The sequence below is a fragment of the Aulonocara stuartgranti genome, assembly GCF_965226115.1.
Source record: "Aulonocara stuartgranti genome assembly, chromosome: 20".
Taxonomy (NCBI): Eukaryota; Metazoa; Chordata; class Actinopteri; order Cichliformes; family Cichlidae; genus Aulonocara; species Aulonocara stuartgranti.
In genome coordinates, this window is record NC_138956.1 from 10,650,812 (window position 1) to 10,668,116 (window position 17,305).

Genomic DNA, 17,305 nt, shown 5'->3' on the forward strand with positions numbered 1-17,305 from the left:
TTTCCTCTATATTTATACATTTAATCATTTCAGCTGTACATTTTTTTAAAGGTGTAGTTTTTATTTTAATTTTAGGTAACTAAATGTTTTTAGTGTTCTCTTTGTTCAAAAGCATACTTAGAAAGCTTAATGGCTACAGCTTGACTCTCACAGACGTTTCCAGATAAGAAAACTTCAACCCTAGAAACTTTTATAAAAGACATCAAAAAACTCTATGACAGCACTGTACTAATCATATTATACCGCACGATAATGATAGTCATACTCACTTCCCATGATCTTTAGTCCACTTTTGAACATGTCAGCAGCTGTAGGATTCCAGTTTGCTGTGACACCTCAAGCTTCAACTACTTTTATCCAGGATCTACTAGCAAGACCATGTGAAAGCTCCAGTCACCCCACTACCCCACCTTTCTAGCACAGTCTCAGTATTTGGTTTGCTGTGAACTTTGATCTTTGTTTTGGAACATGCAGTTTCTCTCTCTCTCCCTCTTTTTTTTTGGGACAGATGACAGATGTTGCTCAAGAACTACATGCGCCTGACGCCTTATCTGGGGTGAAAAACATACTGATTCGGTAAAGAAATAACTTAAAAAACAAACAGTGCAAATCCCACAAGAAGACTGTTTTTTTTAGGTAAACACATTACTTTGTGCTATAATGAGCACTGTCACATCAGAGGTACGCGAAAGCTTTGATCAGTTCATGTGTTTGCCAAGGGTGATCTTTCATACAATGAGCTGAACTCACACAAGTGCAAGTCCAATCAGGGCCGGCATAGACCTTAAATACATCATTTTAAAAGTCAATAGAGAGTCACATGTGACTACTTGCATTTGATAATTTGATTTTGTATTAATGTCACCTACAAAAACAGGGGGACATTAAGTCTTACCCACTGGCTATACCTGGCTCGCTCCATTCTCGTCTTAAAAGCTAAAAATCTATGCAGTATTCTCCGCATCACAAAAATCCTCTCTAAAAGAGTCTACTTATTCGACATTTTTGACAGCACTCCCTACAGCTCTGTAGTCATTGCCTATACTAATACTGTTGAAGAACTGTGATTGGCTTCCCTGTAACTAAAATTTAAATTACTTACTCAACGTTGACACCTCATACTGAGATTATTGCAAGATCATTGCATCTGCAGGTCAGGACAAACATTTTTCGTATTGTGATTGTCACCCAGCTGTTACACAAAGAAAGAAAAACATACTGGCTGAGTGAGGTAAAGAAAAAACCTACACATAATCAGCGCAATTGACGACAGGCCTAAAGTACAGAATCAATGTGACTCAGCATTGATTCTGTACTTTAGGTATTTGTATATCAAAACATCCAGGCTGTACTAACCTCACCTGAAACATATGAACTTTTAAGTCTTATCTAGGCCAGTGTCCATTTATTTGATCGAGTTTAGTTCGCTTCACCAAGCACGCAGTGTTGTGACAGCTACTTCTAATAAACGCAAATGCCTGTGAGATGGGGAGAACAGTGATTAAACAACCGACATTTGTGAATCGACACACTAAAATCCAAAAGCACTTGCATTACTTTGACAACACGTACATTAGCGTGATGCAGTGCCTGCAGGCCAGGACAAACATGTTTAGCCATTTATGTGACAGATTGGTTATAATCAAACAAAGATAGCAGCAGCCAAGCGGCCAGATGTCTGCCTCAGCACGACTGCTAGCTTTACTACAGATTGCAAAGACATGTGGCACAATTGTAGTAGCATGGCCGTGGACACATGCTGGCTGCATGTATGTTGCACATGATCAGTTTCTCTGTCTGGGAGCTAAACTATGAAATCAGGAAATATGTCTACCATATATTGCTGGGGTTTGAAATATGAACAGAATGACAGAATGGATTTCAATATTTTACACAAAAGGCAGGTAGCATTGCTTAAATGGACATCACTGAAGCTGCATCACTTGCTACATAATGCATACCCCATTTAGCTGGTTTACCTGTTGGTATAGTGATGTGCAGCAGGGTGAACACAGAGACCGACAAAAACAGGAAGGAGAGGAAGCAGCTCCTACATCCTGCTACATAAAAACATCAGAGAATGAAAAATAAGCTACCAGTGGTCCCACCAGCTTCCAGCAAGGAAAATATAAAACGCCTCTTCAGCACTGACGCCTCGTTCTGATGCACTCCCTGAATGAACCGGAGGAAGGAGGAGGAGGGTATACTGGGGGGCGGAGGAGTAGGACAGCCAGCATGTCTTTCAAGAGATATCATATGCACTTGCAAGCAGACTTACAGAACCAGCATCCTTCTGTAGTGTACAGACAAACAGGCTGTAGAGGATCAGAGCTGAAGGAAGAGGAGAGTGCCTTGCTGCTGGAGGATGCAGCCAGCATTTAGTCCTTTGTGCGTTGTGTCAGCAAGGATTACCGCCGTGGAGGAGGAGGAGGAGGAGGTGAGAGGGAGGAGGAAGGCCAGGAAAAGCGGCTGCCTGATGAGCGCTGCATTCAGCTTGACGTTCCCGTGGTCTCACATAAAAAACAGGCCAATGGGCTTTGCTCTGTAAAGGCTTCCTCTGATGCTATACTCCATCACTGAGGGACGTGAGCATCGGCAGCACGCATGTGAAGCTGACACGCTGTGTTTACAGAAACAAAAAAATAAATAAATGCAAAAACACATGCGCATCAAGCTCTGCATAAGGATGCACAGCCCTCTCTTTCATAGCCCGTGGGGACAACATTCGCTCTACTGCCAATAAGCAGACAAGCAAAGGACACAGAGCAGGGGGGAGGGGCATATGCTTCAGGGGGAGGGTCTGGATATTGTGTTTTGTGTTGGGAGATTGCTCAGGGAAATGGAAAGGGGTGGGGCTGGTTATGGTTTCTGATGAATGGGCATCTGCCACAATCCTCGTTTTTTGTTTTTTTTTTGAGTCGCAAACAGGTTTGTGCAACCACTGCTAGTCAGATAGCAACACCAGCCCAGAGATTCCTCCAAGCTCACACTGAGAAGAGACGGGCATTTATTTGTGTGTGTGTGTGTGTGTGTGTGTGTGTGTGTGTGTGTGTGTGTGTGTGTGTGTGTGTGTGTGTGTGTGTGTGTGTGTGTGAGAGAGAGAGAGAGAGAGAGAGAGTAAGAGATTCCCAATGCTTTCCTAGCTTTGAACAATTATCTTCCAATGTGGCTACAGCTGTAGGAGACATCACCAATATGGATCCAAAAGTGAGCCAATGACACTCTGTCCATGCTAGCACACACATGAATGTACAGATAGTAATGCAAAGATGCGAAAAGACAAGTGCAAGCTTAGGAAGTACTTGAGACCCAGCCATATAATGAAGTTTATTACACCACTCTTGTAAACAAAGCTCCTGCTGTCTGTGTAATAGACATATATATATAAAAGGAAGCATTCAGTCACCCAGTTCCTCTTCCAGCAGACGCAAACACACACAAACATGTCATCAGATGTCACCAGACTGGGAGGACTGCTGAAATAAAAGCCTCGTTAGAGGCTGTGAAAAAAGATGTTTTAATATAGCTGCAAGACATGTCTGATCAACCAACTGTCCCAGCAGGTACACTGGCTTTATTTAGAACCTTGATTTTATTACAAAAGACAACAGGGAACAGCAAACACATTTAGCACTGCAAAGAATCAAACGCTCACTTCTATTTATGTCCTGGGTACTCAGGCCTGGAGTATGAGACCAAGGCGTCCTCACTGCTCAGTCCAAATGCGTGCCATGAATGCAAACATACTACAGATGAAACGGTATGGAAATTTAGTGTGATGATGAAAAATTATGAATGTTTGTTTTTCCACAGAGTGAAAACATTCATTCACTGTAATCATTTAAAGCTCCAGCACATCAGCCAAGTCTGATACTAGGTTATATCCAGTGACCCCCACCCCCCAGGAGTAATTCACAAAGCTACAAATTAGTCTTTAGAAAACTGTAGAAACTGCAATGAGCCCAACAAGTGGCATAAATACAGAGGAGGCTGTATCTGATTTTAACCCGTTTCTCCAGTTGCAACCCCTTTACAAGCGTAAAAACAAACAAATGCCAGGTTTGAAATAATAATATTTTGGTCAGATGACTTAACTATGCAACATGTTATGGTAATCAAAAGCTAAATAGAGCATGCAGACATGCAATTAATCTGGCAGCAGAAGAATCATGTGTAATTACAAGAGTGGGTTAAAAAAAGCCTTCTCAGCAATGCTCTCTGTGTTTCTGGACACCACAACCAAATCTGATTAAGTTTCCCCTTACACCCTTAAATGCAAATATAGCCACACTTTACTTTTTAGTGACACCCATCAATCAATTTCTTGACAGATCACAATGGCAGCAGGAAAGCTACCACAACACACAGACCACAAACACCCAGAGGTGGTCCAAGACCAGATGAGATCTAATAGCAGCAGTGTGTTCTTTGTCCAACCCAGGGTTTCCCCAAATTTGATGTGCCCAAAAAACTCAAATGCAAGGCAGTAGGGGCAATCCTGATCAGACACGGAAATCACTTAAAATGGTAACACAGGACACAATGGAGAAGCAACTCCTTCCACAAATTGGAGCTCTTTATCTTGGCTCACACTCAGCCCAGCCACTCCACAAAAAAACAGTCATTTTGGCAATTTACATTAGCAAATACAAGTACACTTTTAGCTCAGGATAACAGAAATAGTGACAGTTCAAACCTTCAACCTCAACCTCACGCTCCATTTCACCATCACTAGCTGTAAAAAAAAGATTCAGAAACACTGGAACGCCTTTACTTGGACCAGCTGATCCTGGCAGCTGTGGTTTTGGAAATGACAGAAAGCTGTTCCCAAAGGGAGAGCCAAAAGAAGATTTAGAAGACCGAGTGAGGGAGGTATTACCACGTGCTACCTTGTGAGGATTCAGGAAGCCACAACCAGACCTGGGAGGGTAACATCCTAGGTCAGGTCATTGTCCAAATTCGTCCATTCTCACATGCAGCACACAATGGGTAATGTCCAATTTCAACCACAATGTTTAATGTGCTCCAAACAGCACATCCACTGGGTAATGGTTAGCGAAGTTCTGGGCTGCAGTTTTCTTCACCTGAGGCGCTGTTCCATCCCAAGAAAAATTCTATTTTCTGGCACAAATGCTGCACTCTAAAACATCAGCAAAATTATACTGTTTTTGACCTGTGGATTGCTACACTTTGTTAAACCCATTACTGCACTCGTGACACTAACATCAAGCTCTGCTATGCGATATTATGCATGCTTGTCAGCCAAAAATCCCCTTTTTTAGCTTAGTTAGAAAATCTACTTAAAAAGACAAGAAATGACAAGAGATGTGGAAACACTCAAAAGGTCACCATATTTTCCATCATTTACAGAATGTATCATTCCAGCCAACAATGATGGAAACACAAACCATAACAGGGTCACTGAAATCATTAATTCTAATAATTGCTATTTTAAAAAGGCCATGTGTTGAAGAAAGTTTCAAGCTTCTTCCAAAAGTTAAATCAAAGAGCATAATACCTTACCTTGGGTATTTCCACATAATATTTTCCCCATTTGTTCTCAAACGCAGTCAAGTGAACTGTTTCTCTAAAACACTAGCCACAACCGTGATGTAGGAAAGCGAGCAGGCGCTTCAGGTTATTACTGTAATGTAGATTTGTGGAACCAATAAGAGACAGAGACACAGCAGAGGGCTGAAACTATGCTGCCGAGTAGGTGTGGCTGTCCAGTTATATGACCAGTTGCTGCTCCAGTGTGAGGCAGCTGCAACTGAGCTCTGATTCATCACTAACAAATGACCAGAAAGATGACAGGTGTTAAAAAAAAACAAAAAACAGTGCCACAGTCTTAGCACCTGTCAGGATAACCAGACACTGCAACATCAATGACAAAATAATTTCTCTAACAGTGCCCATCATTCATTCTAATAGTTTTTATTCTTATGCTCCCACAGTTCTGTCTTTTTCAGCATTTTCAGTCAGGTGACAGTGAATATAAAGTTTGACCAATGCTGATGGATACAGTAAAACAACCATGACACCCAACAAACTGAAAGTAAGCCTCCTTGTTATCGACTCCCTGACCTCTCATGTGATGAAGGCGTGACACTAAACACCTCTCACAATTTGCCGGCTTAATTATAGCAAATGTTATACAGATTGTTACACTTTAAAGGCAGTCCAAAACTATTCGCTCTAGCTTAAGTGTGGCTTTTTTGAATTGACAACTGAAGTTCAAGCAGCTTCACCACAGTATAAAGATGCTGTGATTATAACAGGAAAATTAACGGAAGCCTTTCATCTTAAAGGCAGCTGGACAGACTCACATCTGTGTTCTTATTTAGTCAAAACTGTGCCGTGACACACACACAGAGACCTTTTTTCCTCGGTAAAACAGTGACCAGAAATCAGCGTCGCTTTTTTAGGGATGGCTGGATTCTGCGTATTACTAGCTTCTCTAACGTTAATGCTAGCTAGCTAATTCATGTTTGCCCAACCTGTACTGGTATATTAAAAAAAAGAGGCAGCTTATTTTATAGGTGGAGCTACTCACCGGGTCTTTTCCACGAATTTATTTTGCAGTGAAATAAAATTCCATATTGCTGCCTGCTATCAACGCTGACATGGCTTGCTTCAAGGCAAATAAGTATTTACAATACTGAAAGCTTTTGCTGCACACAGCCATGACAACACGCCCATGCGTTGCGTCACTGGTGCTACCTTCACGTGCTCCTCGTGAAAAAGGAAACAAATCTTCATTCAAATACAAACTGTGTATACGATCATCGGCCACTTTATTGGGTATACCGGTTCAACAGTCACGTTAATTAAGATATCTGGACAGCCAACCCATCTTATATTATCAGCTATGGCAGCAACTCGAGGTGTTTGGGTAGATAGACATGGTCAAGACGAAGTTCAAACCAAGGATCAGAATAGGGACGAGTTGTGATTTAAGTGACTTTGAATGTGCCATGTCTAGTGGTGCCAGGATCTGAGTACTTCACACTGTTGATCTTCTTGGATTTTTCTGCACAACATGTTGTCTGATTAAAAATGTCTTGTTGATGACAGAGGTCAGGGCACAGTGACTGTAACTCGAGTAACCACTCGTTACAACCAATATATACAGAAGAGCATCTCTGAATGCAAAACAGCACAAACCGGCAACAGCAGCAGAAGACCACACTGGGTTCCCTTCCTGCCAGCTACAAAGAAGAGACTGAGGCCACAGTTCACAGAGGTCAAATTGGACAATAGGCGACAACTCCGCAGCAAGTGTGGGATACTGCCATGTAAACATGAACCTAAATCTCTGAGGTATGTTGTCAGCAACCTGCTGAATTTATGCCACAAAGAATTAAGGTACTTCTGAAGGCAATAGGAAGGTGTAACTAATGAAGTGGCCAGTAAGTGTGTTTTATAACGTTTGACTTCAAATAATAACCAATCACATTTGTCACCTGTGTAGCTTCAGTGCAAAGAAACAAGAACATTTGAAGTGATAATGCTATTTTTAAAAAAACAAAACAAACAAACTTGCTTTAGAAACACAATAAATGGGTTAAAGGGAAAGCAGAACTATTTGAAACAAGGTTATTTAACAGTCGTTCACTGAGCTGACTTATATTTCACGTGTCCTTCTCGTCACCTAAATGAAGTACAACGAGTCACATAAGCTAAATGTACCTTACAGTTCATCAGTATTTATAGGATGCCAACATTTCAATAGCATTTTCAATGCATAATGTTATGGTGCTCCACTGTTTACAGCATTTACCAGATGGGAGTGGCAGTTGTCAACATCCAGTTCATTTGCCCCTCATGTCTCTGGGCTATGGGTGGAAACTGCAGAATGCAGTATGGAGCCATGTAATTATTAAAGTAAAGCTCGGGACAGCCTTCCTAATGAAATTCAATTAAAGCACTCGACTCTTAACTGCACTGTAACTAAGGTTAAAGTGTAAAACTATCAGCTATGTTTAAGGACAAAGAAAAAGGAATACTGCAAACACGTCCAGTAAATAAAAAGTATTCAATTAAAAGAATAAAAATAAAGCTCCTTCTGCGATCTTTTATTTAAAATAACTTTCCACAGAGGCTGTGTTTTATCATCGGTCTTCTGCTAATATTCAAATTAGTGATACTCATAGAGTTTGATCATATAAGACATATAATATGTAAACAATTAGTCTAACACCGAGTCGTTACACCAAAACGTCAGAGAGCGCGTGAAATGTTTAATAACGCAAAGCCTGTGACAGCTTTCTGTCCTAACACCTGTTCAATACTGCCCCCTGCTGGCCAGCTATGACCATGGTTTTTGTTGGGGGACAATATGCACTTGTTAATGAAACTTCAACATTATTGTATTAGAATCATATTTAGTGCCTGCTGTTAGAAATGTAATTTAGTGGAGTTATAGTGGCGTGGAGGAACAACTAGATGTGTCTGTGGGGGTTTTCAGTCATCCGAGTCATATTAAGAAGGCGACTTGTCTTCTTTATGGTGTTTTTGTTCTTTAGGAAATGTTTGACCACTGTGCCTTGTCATGTTAGCCAAGGCACAGAGTTGAAAGAAGAGCCACTTTGACATGATAAGACATCTGCTCTTAACCTCCTAGGACCTGGCGTCCATATATGTGGACATCACATTTTGGGTTATTTAGACCAAAATACTCAATCTTGCTCTACAAGAGCCTGATATCCACTTACGAGGACATTATACTGCTACTGTCCTATCGAAATTTTAAATGAATATCCTTATATGTTGCTCTCATTTTTCTTAGAAACAAAAATAAGGTAATTCTTTGTTTTTACATTCATCAGGTCCCAATCAGCCCAAATATCAAAGAGAAATTAAAACTGCATGCCATGAAAGAGTTCAGGTCTTAGGAGGTTAAAGGTTAAAGGTCCCTCCGTTGAGGATGCCAATGCTCAAGTTTTGAAGCAAGACCACAGATGGTTTGAAAGAGGAATAAGAGGTCAGCTATGTCCATCATTGAACAGAGGGAGCGGCTGCCCCCCTTCCCAAGCGCATTGTGTCATGTGATCTCAATAGATCACATGATAGGGTAAGGCAAGTTCTTCCAATGGTTTCACCTGAAACCTGTGGGTGGTGGTAACGACTCACACCTTGGCTCATGTGATGACAGTGGGTCAATGACCACCTCCTAAGCATAAAAAAAACACTAGAATTTAAATACCTTCGTGTCTCCACCTTTTGGTTTTAGAACTGAGGAAGCCCCTTGGAAGAGAGGTGAAACATCATCATCCCCAAAAAAAGAAACCCTAAAGAAGTTCAGTCACTTTTCTAAGTTCCTTCGACATGTAAATGATCTTTCCCCGTGGTATGAATAAGACTGTGCTACTAGTCATGCCAACTTTGTATCGCTCCAAGAACATGAGAGAAGTGTCCATATTATGAAGCATTAGTTGCTCTGTCATTATGTGTGATGCATTTTCTTTTTCATATTTGGAGGTTGTTTTTTTTCCCCCACCCAATGTAAAACTAAGGATTTCTAAGTGTTTAGTGATGTTTACTTATCTCAACCGATCTGGATTAAAAATGAGTAAGCAATCTTACCATTGATTCAAAGTGAAGACATGGCACATCAGTATGAGTAACTTTTATTACTGACAAAATACTATTAGGCTCTCCAAAATAAAAACCACAATGAACAAATTAAGAGTATGTACCATAATGAGAGGACAGCAATGGTTTACTGATGTTTGTAGGATCATGTTATATGTCATGTCTAGAAATATGGCAACAGTAGGTTTACTTTTAGTCTTTATATTATGAAAATGTTGCCCGCCCCTACAAATCAACACCAACACTTCGTACTTTTACCAACACATTACAGCAGGCTTAATACTCGATAAAAGCATCTTGATTATGTTTTCAGCATCCCGAAGGAGGAGCTAAGTCTGTTCAGGTCATAAATTAAACAATAAATTAAAGCCAGCGAGAGCCTTTAGACAGTTTTGTATGAATACAAATACAAATCAGTACGTAAACTAGTCAGTATTAAATCGACAAAATTTGAATTTTATACTAAATCACAGTAATGGCAGGCTGCCAGAAGGAGCCAGAATGATCCCGAATACATAGAAAAGTCCCATCAGGAGGTTGAGCTTGGCTGTTTTCTGGGGGATCTTGGCGTAGCATCGGCTCCTGAACTGCTTCTCCAGGGAGAAGGCCATGGGCAACGTGAGCAGAGGCAGTGCCATGCTGATGGTGTAACGGGTGGCGAGGATGCAAAAGAGCACGTAAGGGACAAAGAGCAGGAGGTTGTAGAGGATGTAAGACAGCATAGGTCCAATGAGGATGGCCAGGGTGACGATCCCCGCTTGCTTGTCAGAGTCCATGTCTCGTGTGTTGTTGCTGTGGAGGATAGCTTCTGTGTTGAGGGCCAGCGGGACGGCATACACCAACGGGAGCACGGAGAGGTACCCGACCTGCACCGCGTGGGCAAACATGACTGCCAGTGGGCCGAAGGTAATGAGGATGACTACATCTCCCAGGGCCACATACTTGAGGCCAATGCCTGGAGAAGAAGAGAAAACAGGATCGGTCAAAAACAGCAAATTGAGTTCCACCGAGTCTCACAGTCAAAACTTTGGCAGTACATTTAAAAGAGTATTCCAGCAGTCTGGGTACTGCATTGTTAAAAAGTTTGGGTTAGTCTTAGTTTGGTCAGAATCATCACGATTTTTTTAAGCCTTTCATTAGTGCCTCACTGCCATGTAAAGTCTTTCAAGCCAGTTTGAAAAACTGACCAACTATTATCACACACTCACCAGTACCTACCACAGCCAGTAAACTGCTGTTTTTATATCAGTGATGTTCCCCAACACCAACTTTTTTCCCCTTAGCAGTGATCAAATTCCTAAAAACACATCACCGTTCATTCAAATGATGCATTTTACTTTATTATTTGTAATGGTAAAGTCTTTCAGGAATAAATGTAACCCTACACCTCTGCCTACTTCAGCCTGAGTGGATCTATGAATACCCGATCCCTCCACCACCTCACTGCAACTGACTCTACTTAAACACAATGTTAGAAATTTAAGTGATAGATAAAGTGATCCCTTAGCCTGACTATGTTATCAAACAGCCAATCTAGGAACCCACCAGCTAGTGTGCATACTGAAGCGTAATTTATCATCTGGACATATGGTGACTGGCTGAAAAGTGGAAGGGAATAGTGAAGAGAGTGACAGTGGAATACACATGGAACAGCAGAACTGCAAATAAATACAGAAAGAAAAGCACAGACAGTGGCTGCTTCACAGAGAAAACTTCGCTTTTCGCTGTGGCTCACTGACCAACACCACAAGCTGGAGTAACCCTTAGACCAGTTGTACGACATACTTTGTACATCGCCTCCATCTGACAACAGAAGCTCTCTGCAGGCATCCAGGCCATCCCTGAAGTGCCAGCAGTCAGCGAATGTGCCACCTCTCCTGGACCATAAATTCTGCCTGCAGTCCAACAGAGGCAACATGTGCACTGTCCACTAACACAGTGGTAAAAACAGTTACAAAAGTCCACTGCAGCTACTGTCTGCGTTTTTATTGCGGTTTCTTGGGTTCTTTTCCCCATTCCAACTGAACTTTGCTGTCAGTCCCTTCCTACTCCGGCCTACTTGATGCTTACATCCGCCATTTTCAGCAACGTGACGACGGGAGATGCACATCATGTTACATGGAAGGTTATGGTGTAGGCATCACTGTCCGAATGGAAACACGTACACAGATCCAACACATTTGCAGGCCCATAAATTCTGCTTAAGCTCAACAATCTTATAAGCACTCTGGTATAATCATAGTAAATTCAGGCCAATACTTTGTGTTGCATCTACCGCTCATTATTTAGCAAGGCAGAAATATTTTCAAAAGCCAATAAATAGTTACACTGTCATGAGATGATCTGGTTTTCAGACTGCATTAAAGCAAATCCAGTCCTTGTATGAAGTGTTTACCTTCATACGATTACATAAGACTACAAACAGAAACCAGAAAGCTTCTCATACCAAAACTCGTGTCCTTTGCATTTGCAGATATCTGGTAATAGAAGTTATTCAACATCTTGTGCTGGTAGACAAACATTTTTCCTGAAAATCAGCTCTGATAGGTTGACAGAAATGTTTTGTTACATATGAATCCTGATCACCTGAACTTTTTTCCCTAAAACAAAATAATATCACACTTAAAAAAAAAAAAAAAAAGTCCTGATGAAAATGCTTTCTGTTGGAAAGCATAAACGTCACCTCATGAAAAAATGTGACACATCTCTGTCATGTTTTTAAAGAAATGCTTTCTTAAAGGGCCAGTTCACCCAAATTCAACAAACAGGTAACTGTGGGGATGGGTTTTTTTGCCAGTTTTCAGTCATCTGTCTCTTAAACATCTGCCACCAGATTGTGAAATATATTTTTTCAGCGTTGAATCGCACCTCAATGATTTTAGGGTAGATGCACAGTACAAATTATCTGCAAAGCTATGAACCAAAAGTGACCCTCCAACAAATTGCATAGGACAGCTTAAATTTAAGATGTGTGTTGACAAACAGCTAAGCAGTGATTAATACTCAATTTAACGTTTCACTCACCACCGGTGTATAAGAAGGAGCTGGAGAGACCCCCAAAGTAAATTAGGGCTAGGTGCTCCAGCCTCAGCGTAGACAGGAAGAAAAGCAGAGTGGCACACAAGCACCCCAGAGAATATAACAAAGCGCCAAACATAACAACATCCTGTGGTGCCAGGATTTCGTCCACAAGAGTCCTATCATCACTCTTCTTGTGGTCAATCCCTTTGGAGAAGTCATAGTAGGTGTTTACAAGGTTACCCGCCCCGTGAACCACGAGGACGGCCACAGCACACACCATCAGAACGACCAAGTCCACGGAGCCATCCAGTTTGTACGCCAAGGCGCTGCCAAGGGCCACGGGCGTTAGTGAGGCGCTGAAGCTCCATGGCCTCAATGCTAGCACGTAGGCCGCACACTTGTGCCTTACATCCGAGGCAACGCGAGCCATCCTTGACATTTTGTTAGCAGGTGCAGGATGATTTTGCACAGAGTTACTCATACCAGTCGCCCATTGCTGGCCATTATGACCATTCGACCCTGCAAGTAAAAACGTTTCCGCCCTGCTTTGTTTCTGCTCTTTGGCCATTGTCCTTCAAGGCGGTCTGCAACACGAGCAATGTTCCTAAATGTTCCGAGTCTGGGATTTCTGCAAGAAACAAAAAACACAAAATATAAATTTACAAAATAGACACCTGACAGTGTTTACAAGACCACAGCCATCATATGAGCATGTCATTTCCAATACGCTAAACAAAGCCAGGTAGTAAACTTTAGTACTTTGAGGAAATACGTGCCTTTACCTTACACACAAAAGATCCCCAGTTTTAAGAAAGAAATGAATGCCAGCTTCAAGAGGTCACAACTTAGTACTCTTAGCTGTTTGAGTCTGACACATGTATTGGGTACATGGAGATTAAAAGCAGAAGCAAATATAACATATTGAAAAATAATCACCCAAAAGAGATCACATTATACAACAGTAACTCAACACTGAGAAAGCCCAATTATTAAAAAAAAATGTCTATAAGAGAGATTTAAAAAGACAGGGATGGCTAACAGAGTCTTGACTTGAAACCACAAGTTTATGGTATCATATGATTTCAATTATACTTTGACGGAAGTCCAGAGAGGGCCTTAAAAGTCATCATAAAAACAATCCAAAAGTTAAGCTAAACTAAAACAGGAGTGACATGCTATCCTGTTTTGGTTTTGGCGAAGAACTAAAAACTTTTACGCATTTTTTTCTAAAAGTTTCACACAGACTTTGTTACTGACGTCCACAACCACGTCACATCCTCCATCTTCTGGCAAATGTTCACACAGTTTAAGGCTGTTTGTAGACATGTACACACCATGTTGAGTTTGTTTGTTAAACTGCCATGAATTAATAAATACGAATTGCGTGAGAAATAGTCTCACTGAGTTCCGCGAAAGTAACGCCAGGGAATTTATTTTTAAGTGGGTACTTTAAAAGCCAAACTCCGGCTTACTGCCAATGCAAACTTCATTTGAAATTTGGGTGAAACTACCCTCGGGAGAAAAACGGCTCAGGTGCTACCCAGACAAGGACACGGCACTCAAAAGGGGGTAAACAACATGAGGCTAACGACTGAGATTATGGGATTAAAGCTAAGTGCTAGCCATCCGAGCTAATGGCTGTATGTACAGGGACGGAGGAAATGTCTGACAGCAGTTCTTACCTGCTATGTTTTCAATATCCCACACACACCTGCACTCTCTCCACTTAAAACCATATTTCTCTTCAAGGTGAGCTCTGTGTTGCAGGAGGCAGTTAGAAAGCTTACGTGTCAGCTTCGACAGTACCCGACTGGCTGGCCACTGTAAAGCCTGCGAGACCAGACGGGTGCCATTTCCTCCGCCACGAGTGTAACCGCGTACAAAGGTCGAAGAAAACAAGCGTCGTAAAAAGGGTTCCGCCCTCCTTTTTTTATTCTTAGATATAAACCCGGATATGAGGCAGAAAATAAGTGGACGGATGGATGGATACAGCACTGGAAAAGTATTTTTATATGTTGTTAGGAAAATGGGAAATAGTTTATTGGAACATAAGCAAAGACACAGAATATAGGGCACAAAAATGTAAAAAACAAAAACAAAACGTGTTTGTAAAATTCTATCCAGCTTGAACGACAATATTTGATGTGAACGCCTTTGTTCTTCAACGCAGCCTGAACTGTCTTCCATTTATTTCTTTAAGTCATCTTCATGAATAGTTCAGGCTTCTTGAACATTCACAGCTCTTCTTTGGACGTTGGCTGTCATTTGACGATCCGACAGTACAGCAGTAGTGTTGAGGGCTCCGTGGAGGCCTATCCATGACTGATGGTGTTCCCAAACACATTGTCAATGCTTTTACTCCACTGACAGTGTGTTTGTGATCACTGCTATGCTTAAAAAATATATAGCTAACCCGAATACAGATAGCAGATCAATGGTGGTGGAGGATCAAAATCTGACAGGACTTTTTAAAAAATTCCATCTGTTTTAAGAAGGTCTCCAGCACCACTGGCTGAAATGCAGCCCCACTGCAACAGATCCTCCACCGTGTTTTACGGGTGGCTGCAGACACTCACTGTACCTCTCTCCAGACCTCCAACTTGTCCAGTTTCCTCAAATATTTAAGGAGACACTGGACATCAAACCAAGCTATGAAACTTCTTTAGCTAATAGCCCTTTGGGAGTCACCATGTTAGGGTGAAAACACTATTTTATGTTTGTCAGACTCTGTTATTTCATCGTTTGTAGATTCAACTAAAGAAAGAAAAAAAGATTTTTGTGTTTTGTTTTGGGGGTTTTTTTGTGAGAAGCAGATGGTAATAAAATGCCTAAAGATACATTTTAAAAATGGTTCTTTGCTAAACTGTGTTATGTGTGAACACAGCACTGGTTCACCCCTTGAGCTAGATGCATTTTTGTGTGCTTGAATGATGTATAGGTCAGTGTTAAGTGGCTTAACAACATTTCTCTGACAATGGTCAGGTACAAGGACTGGACTGAAAATAAGTGAAAAAGCAGCCAATATAAAAAACAACAACAACAACAACAACAAAAATAACCAACAACTCATGAAGTCCTTCAGAAAGCCTGGAGAACTATTGTTCAAGACCATTTAAAAAATCCCAAAAAGGCCTGACTCATTGGAAGCAAAATGTAAAGAAATGAGCGTGGCTCAAGACTTTTGCACAGTATTGTATATATATTTATTATGTCATCATCAAACACACACAATGATGTAATCAGGCAAAATGTCAACCCTCCAATGACATATACAATTTAAAGGAAAAAGTGGTTATAGCCATAGTTATCATATGCATACTGAGGTCACAAGAAGCTGTTTGTGCTCATAGCCATGAAAACAATCCAAAACAGATGACTGGAAGAAACAAACAAACTGACAAACACAGGGAAAGAAATCTAACTATCACATGTGGCTTGGCCATATAACAAAGAGTGATTTACTCACCTCAGTTAATCACAGTTAAGCTACTTAAAAAAGAAAATCAGTGTGTAAGTAGAGTGGTTTGTGGTTGGATGAGTGACGCATGAGTTCAAGCGGTCTAGCTTCCAGCCATTTAAGGGAAAAAAGATTAGCCAGGTCTGGCCAGAGATGACAGTCAGCTGGCTGAGGACCTTTCCCAGCTTCACCCAAGGGTGTACTAGAACAACAAACTCAGGGGAAGGTCATCAGACCAGGGGAAAAAGAAAATCTCCCCCTTCGAGCAGTTGGGCTGCACACGATATACTCGGTAAGAAAATGTAAAAAAAAGAGAGAGAGAAAAAGTTGTAACATTTTACACAAATGTATACTACAAAAATGGATTGGTCGCTCCAGCTACTGGGTTATCTAAGACAAATAATGTGGGAGTGCATTCAGCTACATCACTTTAGAAAAGGATCCAGTGGAATCATTTCTATGAAATAACTTCTGGGTTTGGTCACTGTACCAAATCAAACAGATAAAGCATTTTAATGCTGCAGTAATGCTTCTAGTTTGTTGAAAGTTAAGTTCAGGAAAAAAAAATGTTGATTACCTTCTACTTTTGTTGATCTGTCTTCTTTAGAGCATCTTGGCTTGTCACGGGAAGGAAAAACACGGGCAGAATCATTATTAAATATCATTTATGTGTCCTCGGGGCCAAGCATGCGAGTCAGCATGCATAATACCAGAACCCTGAAACTGGCATGACATTATGAAGTATTTATTAATTCGAGAAATTCCACCAATTTTCCTGTCAGTCAGACTGTGTGTCGGGGGAAAAAGCAACTATTTACCAACCGGAGTCAGAGACACTCAAACAAGATTTGACCTAAAAGCCACAAAAATGATCACATGATAGAAATACCTCTACGCTATTTAAATACAGAGTCATAACAGGGTCACACAGAGGGTGCAAATGTAAACTGCCATTTAAGTGTCACTACGTCTTGTAGGGGAACAACTTCATGGAACATTTTTGTGATTAGACTTAACCTTATTTTTGACTCACTGCTTATGGTTTGACTTTCATCCCAGAAGCAGCAGGTTTCTCTCAAGTTTAAATTTCTGACACATCCTTTCCTGCATTTTGGTGGATTTTTTTCTGCACCATTTTCCACCTTTTATGCATCATGGTTGGAAGTGTCTTTATGTATGAAAAGGGAAAGTTTAATATCATCAGTACTAAATCAACACCTGTACAGATTTACT

The 17,305-nt window shown here is 41.0% G+C and overlaps 2 protein-coding genes across 5 annotated transcripts in view; both read right to left on the reverse strand.

Annotated features, from left to right (window-relative positions):
* mib2 (MIB E3 ubiquitin protein ligase 2) overlaps positions 1–6,701 on the reverse strand; it is a 38,199-nt gene extending 31,498 nt beyond the window's left edge. Inside the window, exon 1 of one of the 4 annotated variants that reach the window (XM_082518247.1) lies at positions 6,554–6,701. Coding sequence is in view for 2 of the 4 variants with exons in the window: in XM_082518245.1 (XP_082374371.1) it covers positions 2,279–2,378 (100 nt within the window). In the remaining 2 variants the exon portion in view is untranslated. Of the gene's footprint in view, positions 1–1,979; positions 2,062–2,278; positions 2,715–5,523; positions 5,581–6,553 lie in introns of those variants that run through there. The other 3 variants (XM_082518246.1, XM_082518245.1, XM_082518248.1) reach the window with 3 other exon arrangements.
* A 2,912-nt stretch (positions 6,702–9,613) lies between these two features.
* On the reverse strand, positions 9,614–14,508 carry ubiad1 (UbiA prenyltransferase domain containing 1). Its single transcript, XM_082518434.1, has 3 exons — positions 14,298–14,508; positions 12,619–13,243; positions 9,614–10,549 (listed from the first exon to the last, which is right to left on the reverse strand). The coding sequence occupies exons 2-3, from the start codon at positions 13,181–13,183 to the stop codon at positions 10,062–10,064; spliced, it is 1,053 nt and encodes a 350-aa protein (XP_082374560.1). The 5' UTR covers positions 13,184–13,243; positions 14,298–14,508; the 3' UTR covers positions 9,614–10,061.
* Between the last annotated feature and the right edge of the window lie 2,797 nt (positions 14,509–17,305).

Excerpts from the sequence above, each read along its gene's own strand:
- ubiad1 (XM_082518434.1), bottom strand. The coding sequence starts at position 13,183 with ATGGCCAAAGAGCAGAAACAAAGCAGGGCGGAAACGTTTTTACTTGCA. Across the intron at positions 10,550-12,618 it reads CTCCTTCTTATACACCGGTG|GCATTGGCCTCAAGTATGTG; the intron begins GTGAGTGAAACG and ends CTTCTTCTCCAG.